Genomic DNA, 14,868 nt, shown 5'->3' with positions numbered 1-14,868 from the left:
ACTGACTTATCTCTCACTAATCACTAAAACCTAACCACTAACCCTCTCAGATAGCTTAGGTGTGTGATCAGGACAACGTGCTTGAACGTTAATTGGATAGAAACACGAAAATAACATGTTGTATACTTCATAACAAATCGCAAGTTCTCTGCCAGTCAGATCGCATTAAAATGTTTCTTATGGGCTTCTACAAACGTGATTATTGGTAAGGAAGGAAGGAAATGGTTTATTTAACGACGCACTCAACACATTTTAATTACCATTATATGGCGTCGGACATATGGTTAAGGACCACTCAGATATAGACAGAGGAAACCCGCTGTCGCCACTTCATGGGCTACTCTTTTCGGTTAGCAGCAAGGGATCTTTTATATGCACCATCCCACAAACAGGATAACAAATACCACGGCCTTTGATATACCACTCGTGGTGCACTGGCTGGAGCGAGAAATAGCTCAATGGGCCCACTGACGGGGATCGATCCCAAACCGACCGCGCATCAAGCGAACGCTTTACCTCTGGGCTACGTCCTGCCCCTCGGGGAAAAGAATGCACGGAAAGCCGCGTCTTATAATGGCGCGTTATTCGTAGCTTGGTGATAAAGCACTCGCATGATATGCGCTCGGTTTGGGATCGATCCCCATCGGTGAGCTATTTTTTGTTCCAGCCAGTGCAGCACGACTGGTATATCAAAGACCGTGGTATGTGCTACCCTGTCTGTGGGATGGTGGATATAAAAGATCCATTGCTGTTATGTTGCTAATCGGAAAGAATAGCCCATTGCGTGGCGGCAACGGGTTTCTTCTCTCATTATCTGAGTGGTCTTTAATTATACGTCTGACGCCATACAACCGTAATTAAAATGTGTTGAGTATGTCGTTAAATAAAACATTGCTTCCATCGTCACCATCGGCCAGTCGATACCAACCACTCGAATCTCTCGATACCACTAACAATGTCCTATAGGAAAACGTGGGAAATACTTTATCCATTCAATCGTGCAACGTGTGTGGGTCTCTACCAAATAACTGAAAGAAACTGATTTTTTAGAATTTATTTGTAAATATGATGTAATATGTCTGTATATGAATTCCAGTGATATATCAGTTCCTAATTATAACACATGCACTGTACATAAAGAGCACGGTAAAGGAGGGGGGGGGGGGGATATATATATATATATATATATATATATATATATATATATATATATATATTAGAGATTGTCTTTGCCTCAAAGAGTACTGTTTTTGTATGGAGAAAGTTTGTGACAGTATTGTTATACTAATGCTTAAATGCAATGTTACATGTCCTGGTAGAAATACATATATTTTTGTTAATTATATACACACACACACACACACACACCCCCCCCCCCCCCCCATTAACAGTATATATTATAACAAAAATGATACAGATTTATTTTTAATCCTTAAGGATAGTATATGTACATATTCAGAGTTCGGTAACATTATCGTCATTGGTGATCCCAATGGTCGCACTGGTACCGACTCTGATTTTATCGTACATGATAGACTACCAGAATTTGCACACAATGTACTATCAAACGTTATTGAATACTTACCTGAAAATATTTTTAAAACGTGTTATTGTGAAGACAAAATGGTGAATTAATTTGGTAGGAAACTTTTATGTCGATGTAAAACGAGCGAACTACGAATCTTAAATGCCATGATAGACCCAAATGGTAATATCACGTTTTTTTCATTGCGAATGGTACTTGCTTCTTAGACTATGTACTTGTCAAAGAATCATACTTTAATCCAACATTTCGAGTCTAGCAAGTTCAATTGTTTCTCGGATCATTCGCCCGTTTGCTTTACTATTTCTTACACGATCAATGATCCCGTGGACGATATGTCAGACGAACAGACAACCACCCATGGAAAATGGAATGATGAGAATAACAAAGATATCACTGACACAATTTCTGAAAATATTGATAGTTTATTAAATATGTGAAGTATAAACGAAAACAGTCAGAAAGTATGAATACAAGCATAGATACATTCACACAACCGGTCTCGGTGGCGTCGTGGTTATGCCATCCGACATATGTCTGGTGGGTACAGGGTTCGCAGCCCGGTACAGGCTCCCACCCAGAGCGAGCTTTAACGTCCCAGTGGGTATGTGTAAGGCCCTCTTATCTCTCACTAACCACTAACAATTAACAACTAACCCACTGTCCTGGACAGATAACCCAGATAGCTGAGGTGTGTGCCCAGGACAGCGTGCTTGGACCTTAATTGGATATACGCACGAAAATAAGTTGAAATGAAATGAAACATTCACAAAAGAACTTAATACCGTTATTATGACATATTGTTCTGTTACCACTTATAACTTAATACCGTTATTATGACATATTGTTCTGTTACCAATTATAACTTAATACCGTTATTATGACATATTGTTCTGTTACCAATTATAACTTAATACCGTTATTATGACATATTGTTCTGTTACCAATTATAACCTAGAATAAGTCTATATGTGATGATAAAGGAAAGGATTTAATTATCCCCTGCGCCAGTGCGTTAATATCTATGTACATGCATACATACATACATACATACATACATACATACATACATACATAGCTCAGATCGTATCGTGGTTAGTCTTGCAATTTGCGAGCGATTCGGTGCCACAGGTTCGAGTCCCAGCAACGGCATGGGACAATTTGTGAGGCCAGAAAGGATTTAATTATTCCCTGCGCCATTGCGTTAATATCTATGTATGTAACAGTCAACCTCGACATATATACAATATATAGATATTCATACATCAATACATACATACATACATATATAGATATTCATACATCAATACATACATACATAATACATACAATATATAGATATACATACATACATACACACATTTTATTGGTGTACTAGCTGTGTGTGTTGATACGCTGCTTCTATCAGTTTTATTAGTAAACGTTAACATTATCGGCAATAGGAATTGATTTGGTCCTGTGGAACCTATACTTCCACCCTCTTAGACTGTTACACACAGTGCCTAATATGTGCTAACCGTAATCCGGCCTTGCCCCAGACCATGCAGTACTAGTTTCAATAGGCGTGCGTAAGCCGTGACGTAAAACAACTTACAGGTATTTAGAAAATTAATGCGAATAATGCATCTTTATTAGCTCACCTGCATGGCTGCGTTTTTCCGCCATAACACCCGTGACAACAATACAACCGCCCGTGTAAAACCGATTAATATATTCCGCATGTTACCTCCGATCGTTTATCGATATTTTTCAAAGCTCGTATCGTTAAACATATATATTTTTTAAAGGCCGTCATACAAGTGTCTCACTTAGCAAGACGTTCTGATACTGGTACTGGTAATGTTTTTAACATGCTCATATACCACTAAGGTTTCGAGCACGTCCACACCGGGTTCGGCCTTTGGAAGCCAGGGGCCCAATCCGGGACAGAATTTACTTAGGACAATTTTGAAATTAAGCCAACCGGGGATATGGGAAATTTATAATTAAATTTTGTTTGCGCAGTTTTCAAAACTAAAATAATAAAAAATATATAAAATTTTAATTATAACTTTAGGTCTCTCATTTTAGATCGGGCATGTCTAAATTAAAAAAATATGACTTTCTGAGCCGTATTTTTATAATTACAGTCATCGACTAAGAAAATCGACCGTAACCTGTTTAAAGGTTACGGTCGATTTTCTTAGTCGATGACTGTCCTATGCAGTCCTGTAAGAACGTTATCTGGAGGGGGGATGGGGCACAATATATATCTGGGGAGCTAGTCACTAGTGGGGGCACACTATATTTCCGGGGAGCTAGCCACTAGTGGTGGGGGGGGGGGGGGCACAATATATTTCCGGGGAGCTAGTCACTAGTGGAGGGGGGGTGGGGGGGGGGGGCAAGCCAAATTTTTATCTTTGGTTATATAGAGTGGAATAAAAAAAAAAAAAAAAAAACCCATACATTTTCGTCACCGATTTGTGGGCAAAGCCACCACCCTACCCCACCCTACCCCACCCCCACAGGCTACAGGCTGGTAGGTACTGGGTTCGGATCCCAGTCGAGGCATGGGATTTTTAATCCAGATACCGACTCCAAACTCTGAGTGAGTGCTCCGCAAGGCTCACTGGGTAGGTGTAAACCACTTGCACCGACTAGTGATCCATAACTGGTTCAACAAAGGCCATGGTTTGTGCTATCCTGTCTGTGGGAAGCGCAAATAAAAGATCCCTTGCTCCCTGTCGTAAAAGAGTAGCCTGTGGCGACAGCGGGTTTCCTCTAAAAAAAAAAACAGTGTCAGAATGACCACATGTTTGACGTCCAATAGCCGATGATAAGATAAAAAAATCAATGTGCTCTAGTGGCGTCGTTAAACAAAACAAACTTTACGGATTATGTATATGCATGCGAATTACGAAAAAAAGAGAGGACTGTGCGACTAATGCAAATGTTACAACTCTTTTTAAGAAGAATAAAGAATATATATATACCAACGGGTATTGTGAATTGTCTTCATACTACAGACACGGAGACTACTAAATGAGTTCCCTTAAGAGACTTTTATATAACGTCACTTTATTTTTTCTTCAAATGAAATAACCACATCAACTTCTAATTGCAGGGCCCGTGGTGTGTATTTGAAAGTGGGGGATCGCAGGGCCCGTGGTGTGTATTTGAAAGTGGGGGATCGCAGGGCCCGTGGTGTGTATTTGAAAGTGGGGGATCGCAGGGCCCGTGGTGTGTATTTGAAAGTGGGGGATAGCAGAGCCCGTGGTATGTATTTGAAAGTGGGGGATCGCAGGGCCCGTGGTCTGTATTTGAAAGTGGGGGATCGCAGGGCCCGCGGTGTGTATTTGAAAGGGGGATCGCAGGGCCCGTGGGGGATCGCAGGGCCCGTGGTGGTGTGTATTTGAAAGTGGGGGATCGCAGGGCCCGTGGTGTGTATTTGAAAGTGGGGGATCGCAGGGCCCGTGGTGTGTATTTGAAAGTGGGGGATCGCAGGGCCCGTGGTATGTATTTGAAAGTGGGGGATCGCAGGGCCCGTGGTGTGTAGTTGAAAGTGGGGGATCGCAGGGCCCGTGGTATGTATTTGAAAGTGGGGGATCGCAGGACCCGTGGTGTGTATTTGAAAGTGGGGGATCGCAAGGTCCGTGGTGTGTATTTGAAAGTGAGGGATCTGAAAGGAAATAAAACTCTATTAATTTGCCTATATCCACTGAAGAAGTTTCTTTTGTTTAACGACACCACTAGAGCACATTGATTTATTAATCATCGGCTATTGGATGTAAAACATATAGTCATTGTGACACAGTCATAGGGAGGAAACCCTATACATTAGTAGCAAGGGATCTTTTATATGTACCATCCCACAGACATGATAACACATACCACGGCATTTGATGTACCAGTCTTGGTGCACTGGATGGAATTACAAATAACCCAATAGGCCCACCGACGGGGATCGATCCTAGACCGACGGCACATCAGGCGTGCGCTTTACCACAGGGCTACGTCCCGCCCTACATTCACTGAAGGGTCAGGTACGTCCATCCTGGGCACGAGTTCTGAATTGCGCCAAAGGGCCAGGAATCGGGGGGGGGGGGGGGCGTCTGGGGCATGCTTACGAAATGCAGAATAAACAAATGGCGGTACGTAAAAATCATCTGTCATGACTAATTAAATCTGCAGCCGTAAACTGAGTAAGTTTGAACGTTAACTAATCGACAATGGGTACTAATCGACAATGGGTACTAATCGACAATGGGTACTGCAGAAAGAAAAACTAAGATTGTACACATTAGATGGTAGAACGTCTGTATTACAAGATCGACAAAAAGATTATAACGATAACTGATCGATAGTGTGATTAATGCCATTTTGTTATCTGGGACGTTGGCGAACCGGTATTGCTATATCAATAAATCGTCGGCGGTTTGACGGGAGTCCAGCAATACAGAGTTATCAAACAGCCATAAAGCACGCGATAAAGACTTATGTGGCCGTGTTCTAACCTAATCCGTGTACCACGCCGTCATAAATACTTGGATATACTAACAACATTCATTTGAAAGGAATTGCTTACAAATGACGAAAGACAACAACAACAACAACAACAACAACAGTAACAAAAAAGGACATTGACATAGCCATAATTTTAAAATGAGGTCACCTACATTTGTGAGGTAGCACCCACGCTGTCTGTTAAGGGGAGACAAGCAAATATAAAAGGTGTTGAGTTGGGGGTGGGGTGGGGCAGAGGTTTAATCAGGTGGGGACAGGTGCAAAAACAATAGCAACATTGCAATATCGAAACAACACCGTGGTCATCATTTTCAGTAATATGGCTACGATAGACAAATATATATATATATATATATATATATATATATATATATATATATATATATATATATATATATATACAGATATAAAGGTTGTTTTTGTTTAACGATACCGCTAGAGCACATTCATCTATTAATTATCGGCTATTAGATGTAAAAAAAAATATAATTCTAATATGTGGTCTTCAGAGGAAAGCAAGTTGTTTTCTATTAGTAGTAATGGATCTTTTATATGTAGTTTTCAGGACAGGACAGTACATACCACAACGTGAGGCACTGGTTGGATCGGGGAACAATAGATCCACCAAAGACGTTCAGTCCTTCAACCCAAGCACACATATTTGTTTTATTCATTCATTTGTTGTTATTTTTGAGATTATACCCGTTTAAAGTTCAAGCACGCTGTCCTGGGAACACACACCACAGAGAGAGGGAGAGAGAGAGAGAGAGAGAGAGAGAGAGAGAGAGAGAGAGAGAGAGAGAGAGAGAGAGAGTGTGTGTGTGTGTGTGTGTGTGTGTGTGTGTGTGTGTGTGTGTGTGTCCAGGTAAGTGGGTTAGTGGTTAGTTGTTAGTGATGAGAGAGAAATTGGTGTAGTAGCCTTATACCCAACTCGATCTGGGTGGGTGTAAGGCTACTACACCGGTACCAGGAGGCGAACTCAGTACCTACCAGCCTTAAGTCCCATGGCTTAACCACTACACCACCGAAGCCGGTATAGGTTTTATGTGTTTGCTTATTTATTTTATTTACCTAGTTGAACGATCTGACTGCAACTTTTTTTTTTTCCATCCTTTCACAGGATCGCCCGTTCTGCAGCTACGTTAACGTCGGCCTCGTTACCTGAGAGTAATGTCAGTGACCAAAATGGCGACGGCGAGACCGGCGACACGAGAGGTCCGCAACAATTACACAGGCCCGTACGGCAGGAGCCCCATCACGCACGTCGGATTCTGTGAGGCGCGCCACCTACATCCGGAGCGACTGCCGTCTGCCAAGCCCGAGAAAGCCGTCTCCGTACGTCTGCTGGACACGAGTAACGAAACGATCAAGAACATCCAGCAGTTGGCTGACAGTCTGAAGAGACTTCTCGTGTACGACCTCAGCCTCAAAACCATACCAGACGGGCTCCTGGCAAACCTGTTCCACTTAGAGAAACTAGACCTCGGCTTCAACCACCTCAGCGACCATTCTTTCCCAGACTCCGTGAAAGGGTTGGAAAATCTGATCGAAGTGCGTCTGAATAACAACACTCTGACGGTGATTCCGCAGTTTCTGCGCAGGCTGAGGAAGCTGAATCGTCTGGACGTGAGCAGCAATGAGCTGGAGAGTCTGAAAGGCGTGGAGAGGCTGAAGAGGATCCAGGTCTTGGTTCTGGACGGAAATAATCTCGGGACGGTTTTCAAGGACGTCGCTCACATGACCAAGCTGGAGATTCTTCGCTGCAAGGACAACAACATTCGAGAGATCACTCCGGAGATTCGGCAGCTCAAACAGCTGCAGGATCTAGACATCTCCAACAACAAAATTACAGTCCTGCCTATAGACGTGTTCCTTCTTCCAAAGCTCGATTCCTTCAACGCCAGCTACAACCAGATCACCAAAGTGCCTACGTTCAATGTCAACGTGCAAAGTAAACACTGGGTCTCGAGCATAGACCTGTCGGAGAACAGTATGACGAAGTTCCCAGGGCATCTCATGCTCATGTCTAAAAAGCTGGATCTCAGCAGCAACAAGCTGAAGGTTCTGTCGTGGAATTCCATAAAGAAACTGGAGTGGAACACGGATCAGGAGATGTTTGTCGAGGAGAATCCGTTGACATATCCTCCAGCGGACGTCTGTGATTCTGGATTGCGCTCTATCATGTCTTTCTTCCAGGAGTCGCAGGCGGAAGCCAAGACGTATCAAGGAGTCAAGATTCTGATGATCGGCTCCAGGAAGAGTGGTAAGACGAGTCTGATCCACTCGCTGATCGACCAGCAACCTCGGCTGTCGCAGGAGTTTGAAAACAACCTGGGGTCGGTTGGGATAGAGACCTACGACACCAGCTTTGATTACGACGTGGAGGAAGGTAGACCTGGTCGATCCTTGCATTTGAATATCTGGGATCTCTGTGGTCATCCCTTCTATCTGTATCCCCATTACCTGTTCCTCGAGCAGCCATCGATTGCAATTCTGACTTTCAATATGGCAGAATACACCGAAGAGAATTTCGACGAGATGGTTGGCACCTGGTTTGACTGGATGATAGCCAAGACCAACAAGCTTGTCGTCCTTTTGGTCGGGACACACAGCGACCAAGTGCCTAGAGACAAGCTCAGACATATATCAGTAGAGGTTCCAAGGAGGCTGACAAGCCATTTAGACAACAGACGCAAAATGATCCAGGAAAAGATTAAGGTGATAGAAGCGAAACCGGAGATATCCCCGACTCTGTCAGAACAGTTGAAGACCTACGTGAAACTCCTTCAGGACAGATGCACCGTACAGACTGAAGTCATTGTGACCAGTTCCGCCGTCTTCAAAGGATTCGATATACTGAAAATGTCCATAGAAGCGCTAGCAAACCAGCAGAAGATCTTTCCTAATGTTATGAGAGTCATACCAATATTCTGGGTGGAGGTGGAGACGTATCTGGAAGAGAGAGGCAACACAATGGCGGTTCCAGTGATGGAGTGGGACGAATACGCCGCCGAGATTTCGCACAAATTTGGTATGAAGCATCTAATAGATTGCATCACCCAGTACCTGCACGACACCGGGAAGGTGTTGTGGTTTTCCAAAGTGCCAAAGCTGAAAACTCTCGTCTTTCTCAGGCCTTCGTGGCTGTTCGACATTTTCCGACAAATATTCAGACACGATTTTGCCGACAAATACGACTATCTACAGGAGGATCGGTTCAAAACAGCTGGGCTCAGTCAGGGCAAATTTGACCGCTTGAAACAAGAAGTCCTTGCGGAAGGGATCATTGACAAGGATTTCATCAAAGCAGCAATTTCAAACTGCTTTTCAAATGATCTGAATAACTCTTTTCAGAAAACCTTGACTCTTCTACACGACGCCTTTGAAATAGGGTACCCCGTTTCGAAGAGGACGAAAGACAAGTTCCACGTCTTGACTGTAGACAAAGATGGCGAAGGGAGGTGTAAAATTTCCAAACTGTTGATTCCATGGTTGAGGAAGACTCCCGAACCAAACGATCTCCGTCAGGAGTGGGACAAGCTGTCTGAACGAAGAAAACTGGCCGTGGTCTTCAAATTCCCGCGCTACATGCCTCCAGGACTCTTTGAACTATTGTGTGTGCGAGCAAACCACGATAAATACAAACTGAACTATGTGTTCCACTGGGGTGGAGGGATACACGCCACGCACAAGGAGCATCCGGTTCGCCTCATTGTCATGTACAACCGAGAAGGTACCGAAAACCAGAGAGACGTGGTGCTTCGGATCGAGTCACGTGACAACAGTGACTCGGATGATCAGGTTCCAGCCTGCACGATGTGGGGGATTATTCTACCACTGTTACTGGAGTTTGAAGAAATTCTTAAAGGCTATGCTGGTATGTAAAAACTTTTACAATTGTCTTATATGAAGAGATAGAGAGAGACATACAGAGAGACGAGCAGACAGACAGACAGACAGACAGAGACAGACATATATATATATATATACATACAGATAGGCGAGAGGTAGATACAGACTGACAGAGAGAGACAGACAAACTGATAGGCAGAGGGAACAGAGATAGAGACACAGAGAGAGAGACAGAGACAGAGAGACAGACAGAGAGAGACAGAGACAGAGAGACAGACAGAGAGAGTGAAACAGAGAGATAGAGAGAGAGAGACGGAGAGAAAGACAGGGGAGGGGAGAGGCAGACACAGACACACACACACACACACACACACACACACATACACAAAGAGAGAGACAAAGACAGACAGACAGACGGATGGACGGACGGATGGGGGTGACACCAACTAAAATATTAAACTATTAAAACTGTTAAAAAGAATACTTGTGATAGTTCAACAGTACGATAAAAACTGAAGTTAAAGCAATTCGGTATAGCTTAACGAGTTGTCTCCCCTCATATTGCATCTTGCTTTTATATATACTGAACAAAAACAGAAACTTCCGATTTGTACATATAGTATTTGTTGTGTTAAAGAATTCATTGTGTAATGAAATTATATAGGTAGTATTAGCCTTGAGCTGTATTATCAGGATTCATGAATTTTATCGATTATTTTTGCACTGTTAATCGTCGACAACGTGAAATTCAATTTGCACGTGCATGCATGGTTCGACATGTCCCGTGTAGTATTTGGTCAATTTGTTTTACTTGTCTTACTGACATTGTTGTCAAGTGAACGAAAACGCTTAAAAATTTGTTAAAAAAAAAAAAAGTTTTTCACATTGTAGCATTTTTAGTATGCCAAGAATACCCAATAATTTACGCGAACGGGCGATTGGCATGCTTGATGCTGGCATGTCGACAGAAGACGTTGCAAGGCATGTTGGGAGTTCTAGTCGAGTGATACGAAATCTTCGCCTAAGATTTCGAACGACAGGAAGCACCAACGACTTGCCACGTCGTGGACGTCCGCGTGTTACAACGCGTGGTCAAGACCGCTATATCATGAACACGCATTTGCGCAATCGATTCCAAACTGCCACTGCTACTGCTGCTAACACACCTGGGCTTCATAATAACCGAATCAGTGGGCAAACTGTTCGTAATTGTCTGCGGGAGAACGGTTTACATGGACGACGTCCTTACGTCGGATGCGTTTTAACGCAACGTCATCGTCTAAATCGTCTTAATTGGGCACGTGTACACACTCGTTGGATACGGCGACGCTGGAATACCGTTCTTTTTTCGGATGAATCCAGATTTTCTTTACAACGTGGTGATGGCAGGGTGCGCGTCTACCGTAGGAGAAATGAACGCTATGCTGACTGTTGTGTTCTTGAACGAGATCGTTTTGGGGGTAGGGGTTCTTTCATGGTCTGGGCAGCCATTGCCCATGGTTATCGTTCACCACTAGTCGTCATTGATGGCAATTTAAATGCTCAACGTTACCGCGATGACATTCTCGCTCATCACGTCATTCCTCTGTTCCATAACAACGCCAACATCTCGATTTTTCAGCATGATAATGCCACCTCTCATACAGCTAGAGACACTGTAAATTTTCTTAGGACAAATAACATTGATTTCATTGATGACTGGCCCGCTAAACGTCCTGATCTCAACCCCATCGAGCATGTCTGGGATAGTCTGGACAGTCGATTGAGGCGTCGTCCCAACCCACCCGCTAACGTCAACGAACTTCGTCAAGCGCTCATTCAGGAATGGAACAATATTCCACAGGCAGAAATCAACACTTTAGTCAATTCTATGCGCCTGCGATGCACTGCAGTGGTCAATTCAAGAGGTGGTCATACCCGTTATTAAGTGGGTGGGGTTTTTTTTAACCCCTACCACACTTGGTCAAAATGTCTCCAAGTTTCTGTTAACCTATGGCCATGATTTTTGCACCAAACAGTGCATCATGGAACACTATTTAAACGCATATATAACAATTATTCCCCCGGGTTGGTTTCATCAAGTTATGTTCAAGCAAAGTTAGCGGAAGTTTCTTATTTTGTTCAGTGCACCGTGGTCCGTTTGCGTCAAAAGGGAATGCTGTAAACCGCATCGAACTCAACATTAAGACTCATATAAAACATATTATTAAGTTTAAAACCCATTATAGAGTTAAATAGAGAATAATACATGAGTGGCCGTTAGATACCATTTATCGTACAACGAGTTGTTTTAAAATGTATCTAACGAGCGAAAGCGAGTATGATACGTTTTTAAACAACGAGTTGTAAGATAAATGGTATGTAACGGACACGAATGTATTATTCTATTTCTTACATATCCTCAAAAACCAGGGTGTTTTTTTACTTTTGCACTAAACGTCATTTACATACGCCCTTGCACTTACGGTGACGTCACAGACAAACAGACTGGCTTAAAATTATTAACATACGTACACAGTGTAAAAATAACTTCGATCTCATCATCGTGTGTTTGTCAGTATATGTTTTCATTGGAATGATATGGCATTGGTGTGTACCTGGTCATCACCTAGGAACAGCCGGGTGTGTAGTCAGTATGTCTTAAAATTATGACGAATGATGTTCACATACATGTGTAAACAAGTATATGTTGTCAAAAATAACGAATGATGTTCTCATCATCGGGTGTGTGAGAAATGTCAGTATATGTTATCAAAAATAACGAATGATCTACTCATCATCGGGTGTGTAAGAAATGTCAGTATATGTTGTCAAAAATAACTAATGATGTTCTCATCATCGGGTGTGTAAGAAATGTCAGTTCCCTTTCTACTTAATATTGTTGCAGGTATTTGGGTGGAGCGTCGGATCGAATGCCCCCTGTGCGGCACGGCGACTTTCCTGGGGGAGTGGCTCACCCCTAAAGAGACCCAGGGGTTCGCCACGAAGACCTGCGACGCGTGCGGGCAGGAGGTGGACACGGCGTTCCTCGTCCACCCCAGGGAGAAGAAACGAGGTATACGTTTACACGGGGGCGACATCAGAGGCGCATATATGGGGAAACCAGGGGACATTATATAGTCAAGTGCCTCTATTTTGGGGTTTTAAAACTAAATTTTTTGGGTTGCCCATTTCACGAATTGGTCCATGTGTCCTTTGTCCCTTTGACCACACACACCCCGCCCTCCACCCCACCCCACCCCTCCAAAATATTTCCTGGTTGCGCCCCTGGATATAGTTGTTTTTACATTATCAGTGATTATTAACTGTATTATCGACCTCCTGTCATCACAGCGACCACGTTTCTTTGTTTATTTATTCATTAAAACTTAATTTGGTGCTTATATCCAATTAAAGATCAAGCACGCTGTCCTAGACCCACACCTCGACTATCAGGAGCGTCGGAAGCAATGAAAAGTTGGTACGGCCATGAAAGCAATGTATATGATGAGATCTATGTTATGCTAGCGCCATAGGAAGAGAATGAAAACGGTCCATGGCCGTACCGCTTCCGACGCCCCTATAGGGCCTATCTGGGCTGCCAGTGTAGGAGATGGGGTAGGGAGGGTTAATGGTTAGTAGTTCGTGAAAAACTAAATTAGTGTTGTGGTCTTACATTTCCCCATTGAGCCGTTAAAACTTAATCGAGGGCGGGTACCGGGATGCGAACCTAGTACCCACCAGTCTTCTGACATATAGCTTAACCACTCCACCACTTACAATGTTCAGACTTCACGAAATATTTGTACTTGTACCAGCAAGCGAAACGGCAAAATAAGATCGTATTAATCAGATTTAATTTGTTTTATTTCTTCATTTTAATTTAGTTCATGTTTTTAACGATTGAGGTTCAAGCACGCTGTTCTGGGAACACACACCTCAGCAATTTGGGTTTGTCTAGTGGTTAGCGAAAGAAGTGTTAAACTGAACTAGGCAATGTCTGGGTTGAAGATTGTACTGAGATTCGAACCCAGTACCTAGCAGCCTAACTTAACCACTGAGCCAATGGGCTCGGTTTTTAGATCCCACCGCGTAATATGTTACGTTATGAAAGTCAGTTGCTATGGCAACACAAATGTGATGTAATTTCCTTCTTGCAGCGGCAGCATTAGTTCAGGCGCAGCAGCCTATTATCATATTTAACGAGGCCGTCACCGAGAGCGAGGACGAGGACGACTCTGTGGCGAGCTTTAATGACGTCACAGAATGTGATGACGACGATTCAGATAGTGTGAGAAAAGACGCACCGTTTCTCTACTTTCATTTTCAAACCCTTCAACTTACGTCACATCCGGGTGGTTTACTCGAATAATTTAGAATATGTTGCCAAGTCAAACTTTCTTACAAGTGAAACTTTATCTTTAACCCTAGTTCTGACTATATATGGAAATTGAGGACTTTTTTCCTATCTCGGTGGGTGTAACAATCACAGCCGCCCCCACCCCACTCCCCGATTATACAAAGCGAGAGAGAGAGAGAGAGAGAGAGAGAGAGAGAGAGAGAGAGAGAGAGAGAGAGAGAGAGAGAGAGAGACCGAGAGAGACAGAAATACAGATACATAGTAATAGCGAGAGATAAAGAGAAACATAGAGAGAGGGGGACGGAGAGAGAGAGACAGTGATAGAGAGAAACAGAGAGAGAGCGAGAGAGACAGAGAGAGGGAGGAAGGGAATGGGAGGGAGGGAGAGACAAAGACAGAGAGAGACAATGATAAAGATAGACATAGAGAGAGACAGAGATGAAGGGAGAGAAAGAGGGAGAGCGAGATACACACACACACACACACACACACACACACACACACACACAGACAGAAAGACACAGAGACAGTGATAGAGATAGAGACGGAAAAAGAGACATAGTGAGAGAGAGAGAGAGAGAGAGAGAGAGAGAGAGAGAGAGAGAGAGAGAGAGAGACAGACAGAGAGAGA

At 43.3% G+C, this 14,868-nt stretch overlaps 1 protein-coding gene across 2 annotated transcripts in view; it reads left to right on the top strand.

The window, feature by feature from the left end:
- LOC121369038 (malignant fibrous histiocytoma-amplified sequence 1 homolog) overlaps positions 1-14,868 on the top strand; it is a 39,706-nt gene that overhangs the window by 15,096 nt on the left and 9,742 nt on the right. Inside the window, exons 2-4 of one of the 2 annotated variants that reach the window (XM_041493856.1) lie at positions 7,167-9,923; positions 12,786-12,953; positions 14,038-14,168. In XM_041493856.1, coding sequence (XP_041349790.1) covers positions 7,217-9,923; positions 12,786-12,953; positions 14,038-14,168 — 3,006 coding nt within the window. In that variant the 5' untranslated portion in view covers positions 7,167-7,216. The remainder of the gene's footprint in view (positions 1-7,166; positions 9,924-12,785; positions 12,954-14,037; positions 14,169-14,868) is intronic. The other variant, XM_041493865.1, reaches the window with a different exon arrangement.

This window comes from Gigantopelta aegis, chromosome 1 (genome assembly GCF_016097555.1).
Source record: "Gigantopelta aegis isolate Gae_Host chromosome 1, Gae_host_genome, whole genome shotgun sequence".
Taxonomy (NCBI): domain Eukaryota; kingdom Metazoa; phylum Mollusca; class Gastropoda; order Neomphalida; family Peltospiridae; genus Gigantopelta; species Gigantopelta aegis.
Note: the sequence above shows the minus strand (reverse complement) of the source record. Positions and strands in the feature narration are given on the sequence as shown.